Source organism: Juglans microcarpa x Juglans regia, chromosome 8S (genome assembly GCF_004785595.1).
Source record: "Juglans microcarpa x Juglans regia isolate MS1-56 chromosome 8S, Jm3101_v1.0, whole genome shotgun sequence".
NCBI classification, from domain to species: domain Eukaryota; kingdom Viridiplantae; phylum Streptophyta; class Magnoliopsida; order Fagales; family Juglandaceae; genus Juglans; species Juglans microcarpa x Juglans regia.
In genome coordinates, this window is record NC_054609.1 from 9,161,986 (window position 1) to 9,183,634 (window position 21,649).

At 35.5% G+C, this 21,649-nt stretch overlaps 2 protein-coding genes and 1 pseudogene across 9 annotated transcripts; all 3 read right to left on the bottom strand.

Moving 5' to 3' along the window:
- Positions 1 to 560: 560 nt before the first annotated feature.
- On the bottom strand, positions 561 to 3,596 carry LOC121244429. The gene has a single exon (XM_041142494.1). The coding sequence runs from the start codon at positions 3,583 to 3,585 to the stop codon at positions 664 to 666; it is 2,922 nt and encodes a 973-aa protein (XP_040998428.1). The 5' UTR covers positions 3,586 to 3,596; the 3' UTR covers positions 561 to 663.
- A 25-nt stretch (positions 3,597 to 3,621) lies between these two features.
- LOC121244430 lies at positions 3,622 to 6,726 on the bottom strand (annotated as a pseudogene).
- Positions 6,727 to 10,429: 3,703 nt separating this feature from the next.
- Positions 10,430 to 21,300, bottom strand: LOC121244618 (protein-tyrosine-phosphatase PTP1). Of its 8 annotated transcripts, none has more exons than XR_005936460.1 (10): positions 20,892 to 21,299; positions 20,603 to 20,699; positions 20,384 to 20,466; positions 20,081 to 20,221; positions 16,681 to 16,815; positions 13,943 to 14,091; positions 13,702 to 13,843; positions 11,328 to 11,410; positions 10,821 to 11,152; positions 10,430 to 10,680 (listed from the first exon to the last, which is right to left on the bottom strand). XR_005936460.1 is itself a non-coding variant. In XM_041142773.1 (10 exons), the coding sequence occupies exons 1-9, from the start codon at positions 21,066 to 21,068 to the stop codon at positions 11,149 to 11,151; spliced, it is 1,011 nt and encodes a 336-aa protein (XP_040998707.1). In that variant the 5' UTR covers positions 21,069 to 21,299; the 3' UTR covers positions 10,710 to 11,012; positions 11,106 to 11,148. The 8 variants fall into 8 exon arrangements, 6 of the variants coding, with proteins under 6 accessions (XP_040998707.1, XP_040998705.1, XP_040998709.1 ...); XM_041142773.1 differs by lacking the exon at positions 10,430 to 10,680 and having other exon boundaries at positions 10,710 to 11,012; positions 11,106 to 11,152; XM_041142771.1 differs by lacking the exon at positions 10,430 to 10,680 and having other exon boundaries at positions 10,710 to 11,015; positions 11,106 to 11,152.
- Positions 21,301 to 21,649: the final 349 nt, after the last annotated feature.

The window sequence follows — 21,649 nt, forward strand, 5'->3', positions numbered from 1 at the left end:
TTTCTTTGGTGTCACTGAGGAGGAACATATATATTTGTGTTGAAATAATAAATTTATATTTTATGGAATCTTTAAAATATATATAAATGTGTTATGGGAGATGATTTAAGGTAATAGGTGCAAACTCTTGGACCTCCGGGATCAGAATGTTACAATAGTAATAAAATAGTACTGAATAGTTTGTGAATAGTAGTAAAGTAGTCTGAGAACATATGAAAATAATTGTGTTCCCAAACATCCCTCTTGAACGCCACTCTCTAATTTTTCTTCGATCTCTTAAAAACTAAATTCTATCCCTAGTTCTCGCAACTCAGTCAAGTCATTGTCCTTCAACTTCCAATTATTGTCGTCATGCACCTTCAACCTTAGCACACTGCCTATTCATTCCAAAACCAATTTAGATAAATCCCTCTCTCAACTCTTTTCTCTCCCTCCTTTTAGGATATATCTCTCTTCCTCTCTCTCCTTTTAGCAATATTATATGTTGTTCCTTCAAATTAATGGTATCCACACATTCACCTCTATAATTTTCAAATTTCCAATTTAGCCAAACATGCACTCACAGACACATGCACCTAGCTAGATGCAAGGAACTCCTCCTCCTCCATGAAAATCTGCATGCTCTTGGACTTCATTACAAACCCTACTACTTCCTCATTTTATTCAAAAACCAAACCATCCAAAGCAGGCAGTAATCAAGAACAGAGGGATTGTCTTTAACATTGAAAGCCCTAGAGAAAAAAAAGAGTAGCTTCTGATCATAGTATTTTCCAAAACTTGCAGGCAGAAACTAAAGAGATCATCCTTGTCATGCAAAACACACACTCCGGGGCTAACCCATTTTCCATTCTTAGCTCCATCTGGGATCCAAATCCTTTTGGCTGCTTCAGTGTCCGGCTTCCAATTAAATTCACTCAAGTATTTATAAATTCGAACTATAGTGAGATATTCATGATGGAAATCAAGGTGCCTGGCAATCAAGGGGCATCCTTTCTTTACATCCACGGTAACATGAATAGCATTAAGCTCTTTTTTGTATGATCTAATGTTAGAACCATAAAAACCTTCATCAAGAAAAGGTCCATCTGTATGCTTCAAATGAGAGCTCCACGTAGAATCGAACAAGCAGCACTGATCTGGAGGCCTATAACCATCATTCGTCTTCAACCATTTCTGAGAGATTCTTCTGTAGAAAGTGTCTGGAAATTTGTAACTCCCTGCATGATCATGCAATAAAATGCGGATGCATTCTAGCAGGGAAACCACATTTGCAGGGGTTATGATGGAAGGGTCCTGGGGGAAAAAAAGACCATCAGCAATAAACTTTGCACCATCTTCGAATTCAATGACAACCCCTATACTTTTCAGCTCTTTCTTGTATTCGTGAATATCCTTGCCATAATAATTGTCACCATCGTCTATGAAAGGGAGCAGAGTAATTGGGGCAATTGATTGCCATTTTGGACCATACAGAATGCAATTGCTTGGAGATCTGAGATCACCAAGCCTAGTTCGCAGCCACTTCACTTCACGGACGTATTTCATAAGATTTGGAGGAAACTTTAGTACTTTGTAACATGACAAAAAGGACAAAACATTTTCTTTTGTCATGGAAGTTGCTTGCTGCTTGAAACTCTGGGCAAATACTTCGACTGCCTCCTCAAAATACACATTTACGCCTAGTTGCTGCAACTCGTTTCCGTACGAGAAGATACTGCCTCCATAGAAATCATGATCAATGAGTGGGAAACCGTTGAAAACGTGTAGAAGGCAAGCCCATTGAGAGTCAAACAAGAAACATTCTCCCGGAGACTTGTAACCAATATTTTTCTTGAAGCATTTCACACCACTCAATGTCGCGATGAGTTTGTTGCATTGATCTCCTGAATGATGCATACATTTCAGTATGAATATAACAGCCTCTGCTGTCAGAGAAGAGAAGGATGAAGGTGATTTTAAGTTGTCTATAACAAGCTTGTGACTTCCACTGAAGCCAATTAACACACCAAGGGACCTGAGTTCCTCTTTAAAAGAAAATATTTCATCCCCAAAGTAACCTGTATCGATGAAGGGGAGGTTACTGATTTGCGATGCACCTTTCCATTTATGCTCAATCAAAACAGATCCAACTGGAGACATGTCACCTCTGGATGTCCTCAACCATCTTCTTTCTTTGAATGTACTAATGAACTTTTCCTGTGCAAGATAATTGGCCCTAAAAAACCTGATGAAATTCAAAATAGAGAACACCTGACTTTTAGTTAAAGTGGAGGAATCAGGAAGAGACATGAGATGCTTCCCAATAAATTCACATGCTTCTCCATACTCAAGCATGACGCCAATTGTCTTTAGCTCCTCCTTATATTTATTTATTTGATTACCATAGAAACTTTCATCAATCAATGGAATATCAGCAAGAACAGATTCGTTCTCCAAAAAGTTTCCTAGTGAAGAAGTAAGCATGAATGACCGACATGGTGGACTGTAACCCGAGCAGCCATTGGTAGTAATCTTCAGCCAGCTACCTTCCTTTATGCTCGTCAAGAATTTATTTGGAATTTGAGTTCTCCTACATTTCAAGTTTTGAATCCAATCCAAAAGCAAGAACGCATTTTGTTTGGTGAGAGGTGCAGAAACAGCAGGAATTGCAACATTGGGAGGATCTATATGAGGAATATCAGAAGCAGCAACTTGAGTTTTAAGGAACTCCAAGAGCTGTTCTCCAGAACAAGATTCACCTGCAAAAGAACCCGGGCGCAAGTATTCTCCTCCTAACTCAACATAGCTTTGACCACTCCACGGATTTGAACCATTCAATCCCGCCCATTTGCTTCGGTTGGCAGGGACCAAAACCCTTTTCCTCTTCCTGATTAGTTTCCCGTATTTATTTACGAGGGGCATAATACCACATAAATCACCTATTTGAGCTTTTGACAGATGACTCTTTGAGAAAGAGTGATATAAGAAGTGAACAAAGGCAATGGCGATCTTACAGTCATTGTTGATACAATCATTAAGGTGAATTGCATAGTCATATACATCCACAGCACTAACCTTGACATGTTCTCGAAGCCATTTTTGTAAAGTCATCGTCTTAGGAAAGAGTCGGATAGCTTCTTGTGTGCTTTGTGGCATAAAAAAAAGACTGGCAACACAATGGAATTCCCAGTTCCAATTAATTAGCCATGAAGAATGACGAGAATACCTGGATACAGACACCACCTTATAAGAGTTTCTGCATTCATCTATGCTGCACAGAGATACTTCCTCATCAACACCCAAATATTTTATGAGTGGTATGTTTTTCATCTTGGTGCTGTCAAATTTTGACTTCCAATTCTTGGCAACAAATAGTAAAATCTCCAAATACACATCCTCGTCAACTCCTGCAACAAGGTTAGAACTCTGGAGGCACTTGGCAGACCATTCATTCTTGACTGGTTGTACTCCTAAGAAACTCAATATGTGATCATACTCCCCTTTATCAAATGAAGAACTCAGTATATACTTTCCATGGGATGAGAGATTAAACAAGCTCACCCCTTGCTTACCTGCCTTTTCCAAAATGTTCCAAAAATCAGGCATAAGCCTACCGACTTCGCGTGGTTTATGAAAGAACTTCTACTGCGTGTATGACTCACTCGGAACAATATTTTCTTTAACAAGCTTTTCCTTGATTGAATTCCTCACTTTGTTCAACTCTTGATAAGAAGAGTTGTTGATAGGAATGAACCTGAACATGGGAGCCAAACTTGATGGTGGAACATTCTGATCAGAAGTTCGAACTAGGGAGACAAAAGCATCAGTAAAAGCGGAGGAAACACAGTCAAGAATCCCTTGGTTCCACTTACTATCCAAGAGAATTGTTTCCCTTGATGATGCAAGAAGAAAATCTGCCTGAATTATAAAGGGAAAGTTAGTAACCATCTCTGTGGGAAGAAATGCATAGATCCCAGGTGAACTAGCCCCTATGTTGAGACGCTCTCCAAAGGGAAAAGCCAACGTGATCACTAACTCTTCTACTTCCATTTTTCTTTCCACTCTGTTTTCATGTCTTACAGGGAACTTTTACTTCCACATATAGTAGCTACATTCTGCAATATCAGATTCATTATTCTTTCTCTTAGCGGAGAGATGGAGTGTGGCGGACTCAGCATCAATGTTCTTCCACATCACAAAGTTAGTCTCGCTTGTAATAGCAATTGCACTAACGGTATTGAGCTTAGGATTCTTATCATGTTTCCTGACTGAGAGCCGCTTCAGCTTTGATAGGAATAAAAGAACTTCAGGATGAATGCTTGAGAGTTGCTGCTTCACAGGCTTGACCATATCAGGCTTCAAAGGTAAGACAATTGTTGTTGTAGGGAGAGATTTTTTGGAACCATATAGTTGTTGTATATAAGAAAGTCTTCGGTTCTCCTCCACCCATTCTGGAACTATGTACCCAAGGTGGCAATGTGGGCAAGGCTCTTCGTTGAATCGTATCCGATACCCATTGCTAAATATGTAAGGCTGAGCAGTAATGAGAAATACACTTTTGAACCCAATTCCTACATTTTTAACCATATGGTAATTTAATTAGGGATAAAAGAACATACATATCCTTCCCATTCTCACAGATCAGCCAAAAAGAAAAAGAAAAGAAAAGAATATAGCTCATAATTAATTCATAGTAATCGAGGTTTATATCTTATATATGATGGCACAGATCATCAAGTAATTTCTTGAGCATTGAGAGAGAGAGAGAGAGAGAGAGAGAGGGGATGAAAAGAGAGAGAGACGAGTTCTCAATCCAAACGGGGCTTTAAGGACTAAGCTTGTAATTTCTAGAAGTTACACTTGACACTTTTCAAAGGCAGGCCAAGATTGAGATAATTTATCAACTATAATATTTTTATTTACTAAAAAAGCAATGCTACACAACCTCTCCAACCTCCGCACACCATCTTTTTTCAAATTTTTCAATTTTTTAATATTTTTTTAAAATTTTTTAAAATTTTTTAATACATATCCTTCCCATTCTCACATATCAGCCAAAAAAGAAATCATGAGCATTACAGTCTATGAAGAATATAGTTGATCATAATTAATTCATAGTAATCGAGGTTTATATATGATTGCAGAGATTAAGTGAGAGAGAGAGAGAGAGAACTGTAAAAGAATAAGCTTATAATTTCTAGAAGTTACACTTTGAACAACACTTTTCAAAGGAATAAGCTTTCAAACAACTATTGTAATCATCTTTCATATGACAGCTTTTAAGGAGATGTTACTAATTACTTCCCAAACATATTAACTTTCATGTAAGCATTTATCATGATCAGTTAAAAAAATAATATGTAAAAGTTGTTGCTTTTGTGCATCAAAAGGATTAGAGGATATCGATAAATCTAACAAATGCATGCATTATTAAAAAAAAAAGATTGAGACAACTTGTCAGCTATAATATTTTTATTTATTAAATAGTTGTTTTAAAATATTATATATGTGTGTGTGTGTGTGAAATTCAGAACTTAGTTAGGACCAAACTAATTAGTTGCTTAAAATTTATGCATGCAATAATTTCCATTACATGATTTGTTTCTAATTTCCTTCTATTCTAAAGATTGTAACTCCGTGATCATCGATGATCTTTTTGCATGCTTGTTTTGAATTAGATCTTGTTTGGATAATGAGATGATCTCAACTAATCTCATCTCATTTAATTATTACAATTTTTTCAAATTTTCAAACAAAATATAATAAACAACTCAACTTTTTCAAATTCTAAAATAAAAATAATATTAAAAAACTATATTCTAATAATATTTTATTCCACTTTCAACTCTCATATCAACCCAATATCCAAACCTCCCCTAATCTTTCCAAAAACATACATGATCATCATATATGTACATACATGAGTAACACTACTAGATGCTAGCATGCATTTTTTTATTTTAGATATATGTATAAAAGTACGTGAGATCTAGTAGTACTGCATGCATGCAATAATACGTACCTTTCTCTCCCATATAACCGCGTTTCCATTTGCCTTTCTTGGTGGACCGACCAACACTGCAAATGGAGTCTATGTTTTTAGAAGAGAAACCTTTCTCGTTGTTGAAAATAAGTAATGTTGATGGAGCTCCCGTGCCCGTAATGTCCTCCGAGGTTATCAGGAACTCAAGCGATGGATCCACCCCCTCCATGTACTCGTTATCTTCCGCATTCTGACACACAATTTTTTTTTAAAAAAATAAAAAAATTCTCATGCTGATCATCCGTTTCATGATCACACCAGCTTTTAAAAAAATTAAAACTAGAGTATATGGACGATGCTGCATGCATGCATATAGTGGACAGCAATACATGATATATATACATCATCAAGAACCGATACATGCATGCACGTACGAAGATCAAACACACACACAATTAAAGCGAACGGCTTGGATGCATATGAGAGATCAGAATGAATAGTGAGGAACCTGAATGAGTTCCATGAGAAAGTGGACATCCTTGGCGTAAAGTTCAGCAGACAGGTTTTTGACGGCTTGATGAAGATCCTTCATCAATGGGTTCAGTTCTCCTCCGATTGAAAACCTTTTTCTACGTATCTCTTTTATGTGTTCTCTCGCCATCTTTTCCATTCCTTCCCAAAACACACGCACAATATTGACACAATTACGACCAGATCTTAGATTATAGCCAGAGAGTAGTGCTGAAAGTAGTCGGAGAATAGTGTCAAGCACGTCTATTTATATGCCGAGCAGGAACCTTAACGAAGGCGGTTTACTTCCCAAACAAGATAAACGTCGATGGTACAGCTGAGAAAAAAAAAAAAGAGAGAGAAAAAAAGAAAAGAGAAAGCATAAAAAAAACTATTTTTGCGTAGACATTTGAGGGTAGCTGATCAGTGATCCCATCATAAAGGTATTGGGATTGTACGAAAAGTACTGCTTTTGAACGAACTTTGGAACGCAATTCGACCTCTCAGTACAAACGTCTACAGAAGTCTTTGATTCCTTTCGTCGTCACGCCTTTAATTTCCACTTTCCAAGGAATAGAAATTCATTGGTGGATCACCAAGAGATTCAAGACCTAAGGTCGGGTTTTTTTTTTTTTTCGAAAAAATACCCAAATTAATACCTCGGACGACCAATTCGCTCAATCAATCCCCACACAATAAAAATCATATATATAACTTTGAAAAAATTGAATCAAATTAGCTAGGACTAAATTATACCAGACAAAAAAGATCAATAAGTTTTCCCAGACAAAAAATTAAAAAAATAAAGTAGTGAAATAACAGTGATTAATTATTCTAACAATCTTTTAAGCCCCATTTGATTGTTAAACTCATATGAGTTTAACTCAGTTCAGTCTAATTTGAAGCTAAATCTAACATCCAAAAACCCAACTCTTAAATTATTAAACTCATCCTCAACTCAAAACCTCTTTACAAGCTGGACCCATAATCTTTTTCAATTCAATACTTCTTTATATGTGAGACTTACAATCATTTTCAACTTTCCATAAATACATCTTAACTTATCTTAATATCTAAATACATTTAAACTCATCTTTGGTAGACTCTACAAAACTCACTCTACCATCTCAACTCACTATTATTCATAAAGAACTCAATTCAGATCAATTCAGCTCAACATCTAAACACAGTCTTAATATCAAAGCTTGCATGCAACCCATTCCACCCACCTCGCATGTTACAGCTTACACCATCGTATCCCTGTCGTTGAATGTTTTGAAAGCCTCGATTAAGACAAGATATATATAATACATCATGTATCTCATTTTTAGGGTTAAAGCTGCAATATCAAGTAGTACATGCACAAGGCCAAAAAACCATTCTCGCACAAAGCCATCTTTGTTGATGTACAGATCTTAAAACTATAGTCATTTGCTCCCTCATTGACTTATCACAAGCTTCATCAACAATTATATAAACAAAATGATGCATAACCAATTTCTTCACGAATTGCCTTCTTCATTTTAATTGAAAAAAATATTCTTATATCTTTTGCTGGTGCATGTGTGTAAGCCATTTTTTTTTAGCTTTAGCTATCATTTCAGCAACATTTTTATTATATGAAATCAACAAATCTACTATTTCAAGAAAAAAATTCGCTATTGTTAAACACTAAATAAATATTGAATAACTTGAAATTATAGCTCACGCAATTTACATTTACAGTCGCAGTATTATATACAAAATGATCAACATAATTGCATAAATAAAATAGGAAAGGATGAGCCATTAGTGGGTCAACTCCATGGATCATGGAGGCTTGATATTCGGCTGAATATCATGTTGTGTAGATATGTCTTCATCCTCGGATGCTCTGTCATGATTTGTGGAGGAGGATATCTTGCATGGCTTGATCTTTGGTGATATTGATGCCATCATCATTACGCCCCTCAAGCTCAACGGGGTTGCAAGGACAGTGAGCTTGTGTCGAAGAAAGGAAAACTTAGAGGCAACAAGTGGCTCAGTGAGGATGTCTGTTGGTTGGTCCTTGCCAAAAATGAACTTTAATAAATACTTGGTTTATTTGGACTGATTGCACCATTCTATATTATTTATATGTGCTTGGTATTTGACCACATATATATATATATATATATATATATATATATATATATATATATATATTATCTACATCGTAAAGTATAGCATATCAATTATCCAATACTTTCTTCTTAGATAATTGCGAAAGTCATCATCATCAATGGTTGTTGCTTCATCAAAGCTTTTTGGAAACTGTTCATATATTGTTTCACAGCTTCATAAGTCGGGACTGTGTTGTCGGACACCCGATGCCAATATATAAAAATAAGTGTAAATTTGGGATCTAATTACTAATTTATATTATGAATGTATTTCACAATTGGACATTTATCTTCTTTTTTATGATAGGAAAAGAAGAATTTGAGCATATATGGTGGCACTGATCATTTTTTAAACTGATCAATTGTAAATGCAACTTCAATTAATATATATAAATATATATATATATATATATATTAAAAAAATTTAAGGAGTGATGTATCTACTATCTCTATTACAAATAAATATTTGTAAATTAAATATTGAATGTGTACCTTCAATTTTCCTTCCAAAATGGGTTTTGATGGGTTAGATCATGCAATAATTTATCCAACTTGGCTTCAAAAACTCTTGCTAGAGCATCATATTGGTTTCATTGGCTTCAATTATTTTACAACTTCCCATAAATATATAAATTCATCTTAACATTCAAATACACTTTAAACTCATTTTAAGTAAATCCCACAAAACTCACTCAACCATCTCAACTCACTACTATTCATAAACACCGCTCAGCTCTAACTCCATTGACAGTGTGAGGTTGACTTGATTACACCATTGAACTATATTTGTTATTGCCAACCACCTCTCTCTCTTTTGTGGGTCATAATCAGTCTTATTCTAGGTCTTGCAAAATAAGCTGACTCGATGCTGAGATTTTAGGAAACAATATGATTAAGGCTTATTTGGATTCAGAAATGAAATGATTTTTTATGAAAGATAAAAGTTGAAAAAAAATATTGTTAGAATATTATTTTTTAATATTATTATTGTTTTAAGATTTAAAAAAGTTGAATTGTTTATTATATTTTGTATGAAAATTTGAAAAAATTATAATGATAAAATGAGATGAAACGCTTTCTGAATCCAAACGTAGCCTAAGTCAATAGTTGAAGTATATATAAGATAAAAAGAACTAAGACTTATAAACCAAATGAATCGAAAAAAAATGTACATGAATTAAGGAAAAACATTTCAAAAAAATACAAAAAATAAAAATTTGCAACAACAATGAGCTGCGAGAACTTTACAGGTTCCAGGAATAACAAGAATAAATTAGTTTGAAATTGTATGTAAGCAAATACATTTGCTAGCTAGAACCGAGGCAAATCTGAAAAGAAAAATTCAATTTATAAGCTGGTATGGATAACACAACAAATTAAGTGTTTAAATGATATAATTTGATTTGAAAAAATTAAAAATTAAAAATTAAAAATTTGAATTTTACAAAACAAATCTATCCATTTAAGTGATGTTAATGGCATGTTCTAACAACGACTTGAAAATAAAATAACTCATCTGAAAAGTGAAGTTTGATTAACGCTTTGTGAATTCACAAGTTAGATACTAAGGCTACGTTTGGGTAGTGAGGTAATTTTAGATGATATGTAAAATAATAATGAAAAAGTGGTAAAAAAATTAATGATAAAATATTGAATAGTAGTAAAAAGTAAGTAAAAAGTAATGATAAAATATTAAATAATAGTAGAGTGATCTCATAGACAGAGAAATTAAGAACTTCTCAAAGGTAAAATTGAAAGAATAAAATAGAGCAAATTAAAAAAAAAAAAAAAAATCCCTTAAGATCTCAAAAGATTCTGCCTAAATAATCTCTCATTACTCATGTATCTAGCTCGATTGCAAATATAATTTCTCACAAGTAAATAGTAATGCACAAAAGTAAATAATTTCGTGTTAAGCACGAACCTCCTTGAAATGTGAACCAAAGAAAACAATATCTAATATATTGAAATAATGCAGAAATATTAGATATAAGAATTACTCTCCATCTTTTCTATCAGGTAGGTTGAGAATATCACCTGAGCTAGTAATCTATATGCACAAAGCTCCTGGTAACAAGAAAGTCAAAGAATTGAACTCAAGACAGAAACTATATAGTTCAATTAACAATGATCATCGTCAACAAAGAGAACTTTGCAAATCATTTTTAGTATTTATGACTGTAACTCAGCATTCACAATCGACTTACCGGCCTTAACAGAAAACAGAAACTTCAAACTGTCATTAATGCCCCGAAGCCTGCAATGGCTGTAAGTCTGTTCATTTTTCTAATTAACTGCGAGGAATCATGAGAACTTGAAATAGAGGCCATATGAATCATTCCGAACTTCAGCTGGATTTGAGGAGATATTAGTTGTTCAGCATAAGGAACCAGATCCAGCTGCTGAATAACAAAAACTTCCAGGAAGAAGCATAGTGAATCCCTTGTTTATTCAACTTTGAAGAAATATGCAGGCAGCTGGACTTCTCTCAACCTTATTGACCATTGGTAGTATGGATGAGAAACGATTATCGACCTAGCTGCCAAAGCATAAAGTAAAAGACATCTGGATTAATAAATTATCCTACAAAGCATGATACAGTAAAAGGTCTACACTAAAACAAAATAAACGAAAAAGAATTTTCATTTTACTAAAAGAAATTTTACGCAGTGCAAAAATCTATGCAAAGACACAAGTTCAAATTATATACCTACCATTTTGAGCTCCGAGTATTGAACTCTGAGATTAGGTCTTCCAATTCGTCAATGATTGCCTTATAGCAGAAAAGATATTGATCCTAGCCAACAGAAAGTTAACAGAGACTGTGTATTAGAAGTAGAGAAGATTCAGCATTGGTTTTTAAGAAAAAAGAGAAAGAAAAGGGGGAGGGGTGCAATGAGAATCAGATTTATCTATTGTACATTCTTGTGACAGAATTTTTTTTTTTAATAAGTAAAAATATTATATATATTAATATCGATAGGAGAAACCATGTACACTGGGCGTATAAAATAAACACATAGTCCATACTAGAGAGCCCCTAATGACCAATAAGCCCATGAAAATTAGAAATCTATTCAAAATACACCAAGCCTGAATGGGAACAGAACGCATCTCCACGACCCCAACCCCTTGTTTCCCTTAAAACTACTACTCCACCCAAGGACGGCTTCATAATGCCCTCCCTTTAGTCTTCCTTCGACTTGAACTACCTCCATTAGCATCGTAGTTGATTGCCCAAAAAAGACTCTTTAACTCCTTGCCTTTTTTAAATCTTGATTTGGTTTCAAGCGAGTGGCCCACCTCAAGCACAGTGAGTAGTGCTGTAAATTAGTCGTCACATCCTTCATATGAAACCCCACACTGCTGAATCTCATTAACCTTATGCAAAACCCAATCCGATGATGAACCTGCTATATCGTTTATCGGAGGAAGCGATACAAGGGGAACAACATTTTCCCCAGACACGGCTCCCAACTGCACTCCCAACCCTAAACATTCCTCCTCACAAGGCACCAATGGCAAACCCATAATTTCCTCCCCATCATCTCCTGCATTCAAATCCCGAATCTCCTCAACAGCTATATTGTTGTTGTCCATTATTGTTGTCCCCATTGGAGGTTCCTTTACCTCCGTCGAAGGTGTCGTCGTTTCATCAACGAGAACATTGCTTGTAGGTGTGCCACCCCCCGAAGACCCTTTCTGTGCCACTTTGTTAGACCCTATTGCTCCCTTAGGAGGCATAGAATAGATAGGGCTATGCTCATCCCCACCCCCCCCCTCGCCCCCCCCCCCCCCCCCTCTGAAACAAGTGGGGAAGCACTACCTTCTATTACACCATTTTCATCTTCTGAAAGAAACTCGTCCGCTTCTTTCAAAGTACTCAAAACCTAGGAAAGACCCCCCATCTTCAACTAAACGTAGACTCTGGAAAAAAGTACCAACCTCATTTGCAACTGGTGACTAAGGGCAGTCAGACTGCAACTTGCCAATGACCTGGAGGACATTGGCGTGGGGGGGATTTGTGGAGAGTTGTTATTGATTCTAAGTATGAGAGTGCTAAGGGGAATGGTGTTCTAACAAAGTTTGGGCGCCATACAGAGTGGGGTAGCAGAAATCTATTTGTAAAGGGTGGGGAGGTTTTCTAAATTTTTCCGATTTGAGGTTAGTAGGTTTTCTAGTGTTTATTTCTGGCATGAGGTTTGGTATGGGGAGAGGGCCCTTAAGTGTGTTTTCCCCGCTCTCTTTCAGATTGCAGGTGATAAAGAGGCTTATGGTGGCTGATTTGTTGGATTGCTCCAATGGCTCTACCCAGTGGAATGTTTGTTTCATGAGAGCGACTCAGGATTTGGAACTTGGAAGCTTTGCTTATTTTTTCGATTCATTGTATGCTATGAATACTTGTAATGTGGTGGAGGACATAAGGATTTGGGCTCCAAATGAAGTAGAAGATTCTTGTTGTGATCCTCTTATACAGCTCTTTCCTGTCATCATAGTAACCACTCTCCCTAGAAGAGTATTTGGAGATGCAAGGTACCTCTCAAGATTGCTTTCTTTGGTTGGACACTTCCCTTGGAAAAATTCTCACCATTGACAATCTGAGGAAATGGGATCTTATCATTATAGGTTGGTGTTACTTGTGTAAGAAAAATTGGTAGGTTGAAGATCATCTACTGTTACATTGTGAGGTAGACAGGTTTTTGTGGGATGATATCTTCAACTGGACTAGTGTGGCATGTGTTATGCCGGGTTTTTTGTGTTATGCCTGGCATGTGGCATGATTTTTCATTGTATTATGTGGTGTCTGTGGATGGAGAGAAATGGTAGGTGTCTCGAAGACCGGAAGCGTTCCTTGGACGAGTTGAAGAGATTCTTTTTCAACACTTTTCTTGGGCTTCTATCATTGTTTGTAATGGGATAGTTTTCATAATTTACCTGTATCCATCACTAGTGCTTAGTGGTTGCTAGGTGTATTTTGTGTATACTTCCTGTGTATTCAGGCTATGCCTTTTTCTATCAATAAAGTTTTACTTTTACTTATAAAAAAATCAATAACAATCATTAGAAATTAGCAATTAGCAATTATACCTGTGTTTGGACCATTCCAATTCTCTGAGACCTAAACATAGTTATGGTATTAACAAGGTCTAAAGCAGACATGTCTCCAGCAAGGATTCTTTGGATCGTGTTATGAATGGTGCAATATGTTCCAGTTCTCCCAATACCTGCACTGAGAGAGAGAGAGAGAGAGAGAGATTCAGACGAAAGTGTATTATGATTCATGCAATATCATCATGGCAAATTTAGATAATGTAAACAAGAGCTGAACCTGCAGTGGACCACTATGGGACCAAGATTAGGTGGCACATTATATATTCTTTTTAAAATTTCACGCACAGCAAATGTGTCCTTTGGAACTCCATGATCAGGCCACTCTGGGTACTGAACATGAAGAACAGATATGGGTGCCTCCTCTGACTGCAAAATAAACAACAAACAAGAGAAGCGCAGATTTCAACACATTCCCGAATCAAAGGAACATCAATTCTAAAAGACAATAAGAACACCAAATACTTGAACAAAGTTTGCATGTGAGCAAAATAGTATAGCTAACACCTTAGAGGATGGACACCACATCTATGGGATGAGTACAAGGACCTAAAAGTACATCGAAAACACAAGACACTTCATACGGAAGGAAGCTTTATATAATGATGCTAAAAGGAAGGATAGGGGTGAAAGGGAGGAGGGAGACTTGAAGGCCTCCCATGATTCATGAAGAAGAATAAATAAATAAGGGCTTCAGATTTCCAGTATCAATCCAATTGTAGCCCATCTAGGCGGTATATAGAAACTTTCAAGGAAATGAGGAGCCAACTAAAGGGGGAGCACTTTGAAAATGTTCCATCTCTTGGATAGGATCCAATTCCATGTATATTTTCTTCAAGGGCTGGTCCCTGCACCACACCTCGTACCAAAATCTGACTTTAGACCCATCAACCACCTTAAATCTAATAAAGCGAGAGAAGTCCCCCCCATCCCCAACCCTTTATTGATGTTCTTCGACACCCCAACCTCAAAAGGCCCACTGACCTCATTCAGCACCATCCTCCTCAAATGCCACCATGTTTGGCTTCCACTGCCAATTTGCCACAGAGCCTCCCTCTTAATGGCATACAGCCAAAACCATTTTCCTAATAAAGCTTTATTCAACAAGAGAAAATTCCTAAGACCCAAGCAACCAGGAAAAATTGAAATGCAAATCTTAGACCACTTGACTAGGAGGAACTTGAGCTTATTGCCAATTCCTCCCTAGAACATGTCACTTTGAAGTTTCTCAAGACATTGGCGCTGCATCGACAGGGATAATGAATCAAGAAGTAGGTTGGAAGATTGGAGAGAGTATTCTTTATCCAAGCAGCCCGCCCTCCTTATATAGCCACTTTGATAGAGAGAGTACTCTTTATCAAAGCAACCCACCCACCTTATATAGCCACTTCCACCCAGCTAAGCGGCGTTTCATCTTTCTCCAAATCCAGTGGGCAAATCACCCCTAGGATTCCTAACCTAACTCTGCTATCAAAGTATTCCTTTGCTATAAGAATCAAGTCTAAAAGTTGTCACGACTTGATGAAAGCATTCTGTGAGCTAGAGATAATTTTCAACACCACTTATTTCAGCCTATTAGCTAGAACCTTGGCAATAAATTTATAAATGCAACGAACCAAACTAATAGGACAAAAGTCCTTGATCTCCACTGCCCTAACTAACAATCTTGGGAATAAGAGCAAAGAAAAAGTAGCATTGAGACTCTTCTCAAACTTGCCTCAAACATGGAACTGAAAGAATACATTCGACCGGCCTTCTATGATAATCTCCCAACAAGTCTGAAAAAAAGGCTAATGAGAAACCATCAAGGCTAGAGGCCTTATCACCATTCATAGACTTCACTACCTCAAGTTCTTCAACCTCTTGGAAGGCTCTCTCCAGTCTCCAGAGTCCAGCCGCACCATCCTCTTCATCAATAGAATCAAAGCTAAGACCATCTAACTTGGGTCTCTAGGAGAACTTTTTATGATAAAGATGGGTGGAAAACTGTAATATAGGCCCTAATTCTTACGTTGTCGAAGACATTGCACCACCAATAACTAGAGTCTCAATCACATGGTGATCTGGAGGAAGAACTTTGTATTCTTGTCTCCTTCCTTCAGCCAAACAGGGCATGATTTTTGTCTCCAACATGTTTCCTCCAAGAGAAGAATCCTTTCCAGCTTACCAACATTTCAACCCTTATCAATTGCTTACACTCAGATAACGCTCCTTCTTCTGCAATAGTATCCATCTCACCAAGTTCCTCCATAAATTTTTGCTTCCTCTTCCTAACATGACCAAACACCTCTTGGTACCATTTCTTCAAATCTAGTTTCAGGGCTTTCAATTTGCTAGCCATAACATGACTGGAGAACCATGAAAATTATAGGAACTCCACTACTGTTTCACCTTGTCCACAATTCTTATCATCACACACAAGCATCGATGGGAACTTGTCCGGTAGTAGTCTAGGGTGTCTTTGAAAAATTACTAAAAAGTGGGCTGCCCAATCAGGAGAGAGTTCAAGACTTCAAGCCACTACTCTTCTACAAAGTCTTCTGTAAAGCCAAGAGAGGGTTCACTTATACATCACAAACAGCAATAATCCACCAATCTTTCTACTCCCAGTAATTAAATTAGTGCTCACTACTAAAAAGATCTAGATCTAAATCCCTTTTGGCTCATTTCAATTATTCTTAACCTCCAAATTGAAGAAACACCTGATATCAGGATGTCCTTTTTCTTTTCTTTTCTTTTTTTATAAGTATATCAGGATGTCTTATGTCTCGAGTAATTGAAGATAACCCATGTTACTCATGAGTAGGACACAAAAAGAGATCAGCAAAGATAGGGATGTAGACAGAGATTATTTGCCAAAGATGAGAATGCATGCTTCTCCCACATATGGCATCCATAAACAACCCAAGAAGCACCATTTACATTATGCCAGAATTATTTTCAACAAACTCATCTTACCTCATTATAGTTTACCTCCAATAGGCGTAACACTAACGAAGTTTCTGTATTTCTTATCCATTTAGTAGCTATAGTTATATTACCAAATTCCCTGGGACCATCTTCCGCCTGGAAATAATCTCCACATTTTACCATCTGCACATAAAGTTCACATCCAGAAGGCATCTAATTAATAATAGTGTTATAAGAAATGTATAAGTGAAATTAAGCTACAGTTAAAGAAGAGTCAAATGACTAGTCAAAATAACACTATTATTCAAAAGACCTAATTTTCACGGCTCAGGGATGCGCTGTACTCCAAAATAACTAGTCAAAAGTACATTTGGAACATCCTATAATCACTTATAAAACTCAGTCCATTCTAATAAACATTCAAACGTGGAACTTGGCACCTATATAACTCTTTCACAATTCACCCACTCAATGTGGGATTTAATATAATCTGGAATATCATATATTTCTACAAAGTCCCTAACATTCTTGCCAGGACCCAAATAACAGTAGAATGCCACAACACCACATTGCATTGCTAGGTCAACTTTGCTACCATTGGTCAATATCTAGGGATGGGCTAACCACATCCTAGATCGCCGGCGAATAGAGCTCCAAAGTTAAAATTGACTACTTTTGGAGTGTAAACGCAAATGTGGTTTCAATACCATTTATAACAACCAGAGAAATTTTTTTTTTTTATAAGTAACAACCAGAGAAAATTACTAGCCGCATCTGCATTTACACTCTAAAATGACTAATTTAGGTTATTGAAGCCCTTCAAATCCATTATAAATGTAATACCTCAAATTTAGTATGAGAAAGTGGCAACATGAATGGTATCTGCCATTGCTTGAACGGGGGACACTCTGCGACTTAAAATGATTCCACCAAGTTCCAATTATAACATTGATTAATCATTTTGTAGTATAAAGTATAAACTCATATGTGCCTTGAAATTTTCTAGGGTAATTACAATAAAAGTCAAGAACTTCTTCTTACTGGGCAATGTAGGATCTCATCTACCAAAAACTCATTCACCACCCTCTAATAGATTTGGGGTATTATAATCTCCCTTACTCAAATCTTATTATCTCCTCATCAACCCATTTCGTTACGGCCTGACTTAAGCCCCACAATTTTGGTTGAAATTGTCTCAGATAACAATTGTAATGACCCAAGAAAAGTGCTAGCCACATCCGTTTATACTCCAAAAAAAAAATAATCAAGGTTGTAACTGGAGTTCGTTGAAATCATTTTAAAGATCAAGAACTTCTCCCTCTCAAGTTATATGAGATCCATTAACTAACTCCAGTAAATCAATTTTAAAAAAAAATAAAAACACGCCTTTTGGAGCTTTTTGTGTGAGATTAAAGAGCAAAAAAGCACGCTTCTATAACTTTTTAAAAAAAAATTATAAAATATCATTTGAAGACCCAGAAAATATTGAAAACAAATATTTTTTCAGTATTTAGATGATATTAAGGATCAATCACATGCTATAGCTCCACATAATGTTGTATATGATGTATATGCTTTGAACTTGATATACTAGTCTAAATTTGCTCTCTAAAATTGCTTATGTTAGCATAGAAGTTAATACCTACAATTCTTTAGTATTTTTGTTTTTTGGTTTTCTAAGTTTGTTATATTTAAATAAAAATTTGTTTTTTATTATAAAAAACTTATTTATTATTATTAAAATTATTAATTATTTTAAATTTTAAAGGTGACATGTGGCAATCTGTGAAGCTGCCAAATTTTTTTTATTAGCATTAATACGAAAAAATTAATAAAGATCTTTCTAATTAACTCAAGTCATACCACGTGATTAATTCTGAAAAAAAAATTAAAGGATCTTAAACCTAAGTACCCACAGCACAAGGGTGTTGGACAAAAATTTTCTAAATCTATGTAATTAGTTGATTACTTGATTTTCATGTTGCATTACCCTAATAAATAAATTAAGGCCTCGTTTGCATTCAAAAACCACATCAACTCATCTCATCTTATCATTACAACTTTCACAAATTCCCACACAAAATATAATAAATAATTCAACTTTTATTCTACTATTCACAAACCATCTCAACTCATCTCTGAATCCAAACCACTCCTAAGTTAATAGGCTATGTATATTACCATCTTCCTTTTTAAACCTTTTTTTTGTATTTTGTAAGTTTTTTTTATTACATATTAATTTTAAAAATATGAGCTTTACTTCAATGAGGCATGCGCTTGCGCTTTCGTCCACCGCCGTCTTTTTACAATCCTCAAAGCTCCAGTTGTCTCTCTCTCCATATATCCCACAACAAACAACACAAGATTTTCTTCCATGATGTTGCACTCCATGGACAACTAAGGAGATGTTTGGGGAATGAGATGAGACGAGAAATTTGTGAATAATAGTAAAATGGTTTGTGAATAGTAGTGAAATGATTTGAGTTATGATGTTTTATGGGGTTTTATGAAATGAGAGAAAAAGTTGAATAAAAATATTATAAAGTTAAAATATTGTTAGAACATAATTTTTTAATATTATTTTTGTTTTGGGATTTGAAAAAGTTGAATTGTTTTAATTGTTTTGTTTGGAATTTTGGGAAAGTTGTAATGATTAGGTACTAATTAGATCAAAAAGTTAAAAATTTGAAATTGAAAAGTGTGTAATGTTTGGGAAGGATTTTTTTTTTTTTTTTTTTTTTTTTTTTTTTTTTTTTTTTTTTTGATAGATATGTTTGTGAATAGTAGTGAAATGATTTGAGTTATGATGTTTTATGGGGTTTTATGAAATGAGAGAAAAAGTTGAATAAAAATATTATAAAGTTAAAATATTGTTAGAACATAATTTTTTAATATTATTTTTGTTTTGGGATTTGAAAAAGTTGAATTGTTTTAATTGTTTTGTTTGGAATTTTGGGAAAGTTGTAATGATTAGGTACTAATTAGATCAAAAAGTTAAAAATTTGAAATTGAAAAGTGTGTAATGTTTGGGAAGGATTTTTTTTTTTTTTTTTTTTTTTTTTTTTTTTTGTTTTTTTGATAGATATGTTTGGGAAGGATCTAAGATGAGATGGGATGAGATGAAGCCATCCCATCTTCCAAACAACCCCTAAAGCTTCCTTTCAAACACACCAAAAGATCCACCGCAATACAAGGCATGCCAAATCTAAATTGTGAATAGAATTTCAAAGAGCACTAGTTGCCTCACAATGCAATAAAGATGAACTCGACTTTTTATAAGTGATTCTATGGAGCTACAATTTGTATTATTCTTCTGTGTATAATATAACTAATGCGTCCCTAGATCATTATATTTATCATGACCAGATTTTGTTGGATAATAAAGATTTGACCAATTACAAGCAACTGGGATTTAAAAAGTTTTCTTAAACTCTATGCATTGAAATACCTTGTAATTGTCCACCAACCTTGTCAACATCACAACCACAGGGCAACGGTACTGGATCACCATCTCCCAAAAATCCTCATAGGTATGCGGTAGTGGGCCTTGAGTGGCAATAAATTGAGAAACATTTTCGAAGGAAGAAGCCTACATTTGAGAGTCATCAATGAAGGGTCAATCAAGGAGACCATTCCTTCGATTTTTTTTTTTTTTTTTATAAATAAAAGTATTATATATAAATCAATAGGAGTAACCGAGTAAACTGGATGATATTCTTATCAACTAAATACAGATTATATATGCTCATACCATGACAAGGCTCGCATTTATGTAGCCATTTGCTGCCGGTCTGTAATCCTTACATGAGTTAAGAACAACCCTACTCTTGTCAACTGAAATCAACAACATTACAGCAATCTGGTAACAAAAGCTTTTCTTCAAGCTTCATAGGTATACAGTCACATTTAAGAGCAAAATAATTCAACTTGCTTAAGCATTCAGGAGTGAAAAGAGACAAATATAACATACATGGTAAGACATCCGTATAGCGGTTCTTGTTCAAATTGACGCCGTTAAGAGCCACAGTACAGTTTCTCCTCATCTCAGATGGGGTTATCCTACTGGCCTGAAATCGACTGTAAAACTTAGTGCTATAATCGAAAAAGAAATATATAAACAAAAAAAAAACCTAATACAAATTTAAACGAACGGGCTTTGAAAACCCAACCTTTTTAAGAGTACATCATTCAATCGATTGTGATCAATAAAGCAAGCATAAATTGAACAACGGAAAGAAACAAAATCCAGTTTTTCTAACCAGCAAGCGAGCGAATTCCTGGTTGATAGTCTGTGGCATAGAAAGCCTCTCCCGGAAGAACCCTAGAGCTTCGGAGCAGCGGCCGAACTGATCGGGGGTGAGAGCGAGTCTCGGCGGCAAATCGGGCGAGAAATCGAACGGGGTGGAGAGAGCCTTGGAGGCAGTAGAGGTAGTCATGGCCGGTCTCCTCCGATGGTGGAGGCCAATTCGAGAAATGCAGTTACCCAGTTGAACGTAATGCCCCGTGAATCGGTTTGGAAGTTATGGCTTCTGAGCCGCAGATGGATTACAACGGGAAGTCTTCTTTCCTTTCTTTCCCTTTTTTTTTTTTTTTTTCTCACGAAACCTTTACCTAATTGATAGGGTTAATACGAACAGCATCGTTGACCCATGGACGCGCATTATAATCTTGAAACCAAAATGTACAACAAATTAATGCTTTTAAAAAATAAAAATTAAAACACTACCAATTAATGAATCAAATTGAGTGATTTGATCAGATTGAAATATAGAATTTAGAGCATTGTTATTCATAAGTCTACACACCACATACCATAATTTTTTTAAAAAAATTTTATTCTTCTTAAAACAATTAAATCCCTCTATTCATCATCCATATACCACATATTTAATAAAAAAAAAATTTAAAAATCATAAAAATAGAGACGATAGAAATTAGATTCTACAAGATTTATTGAGCACTTAATGTTATCCATACAACTATAAATATTGTGAGATCCACATTATATATTTTATTT

What these genes read in the sequence shown, in the direction of transcription:
- LOC121244429 (XM_041142494.1), bottom strand. Translation starts at nt 3,585, where the DNA reads ATGCCTGATTTTTGGAACATTTTGGAAAAGGCAGGTAAGCAAGGGGTG.
- LOC121244618 (XM_041142773.1), bottom strand. Translation starts at nt 21,068, where the DNA reads ATGACTACCTCTACTGCCTCCAAGGCTCTCTCCACCCCGTTCGATTTC. An exon ending in CCCATAGTGGTCCACTGCAG is followed by an intron (nt 13,844 to 13,942) that starts GTTCAGCTCTTG and finishes TCTCTCTCTCAG; the next exon opens with TGCAGGTATTGGGAGAACTG. An exon ending in TTGGAATGGTCCAAACACAG is followed by an intron (nt 11,411 to 13,701) that starts GTATAATTGCTA and finishes TCTGTTGGCTAG; the next exon opens with GATCAATATCTTTTCTGCTA.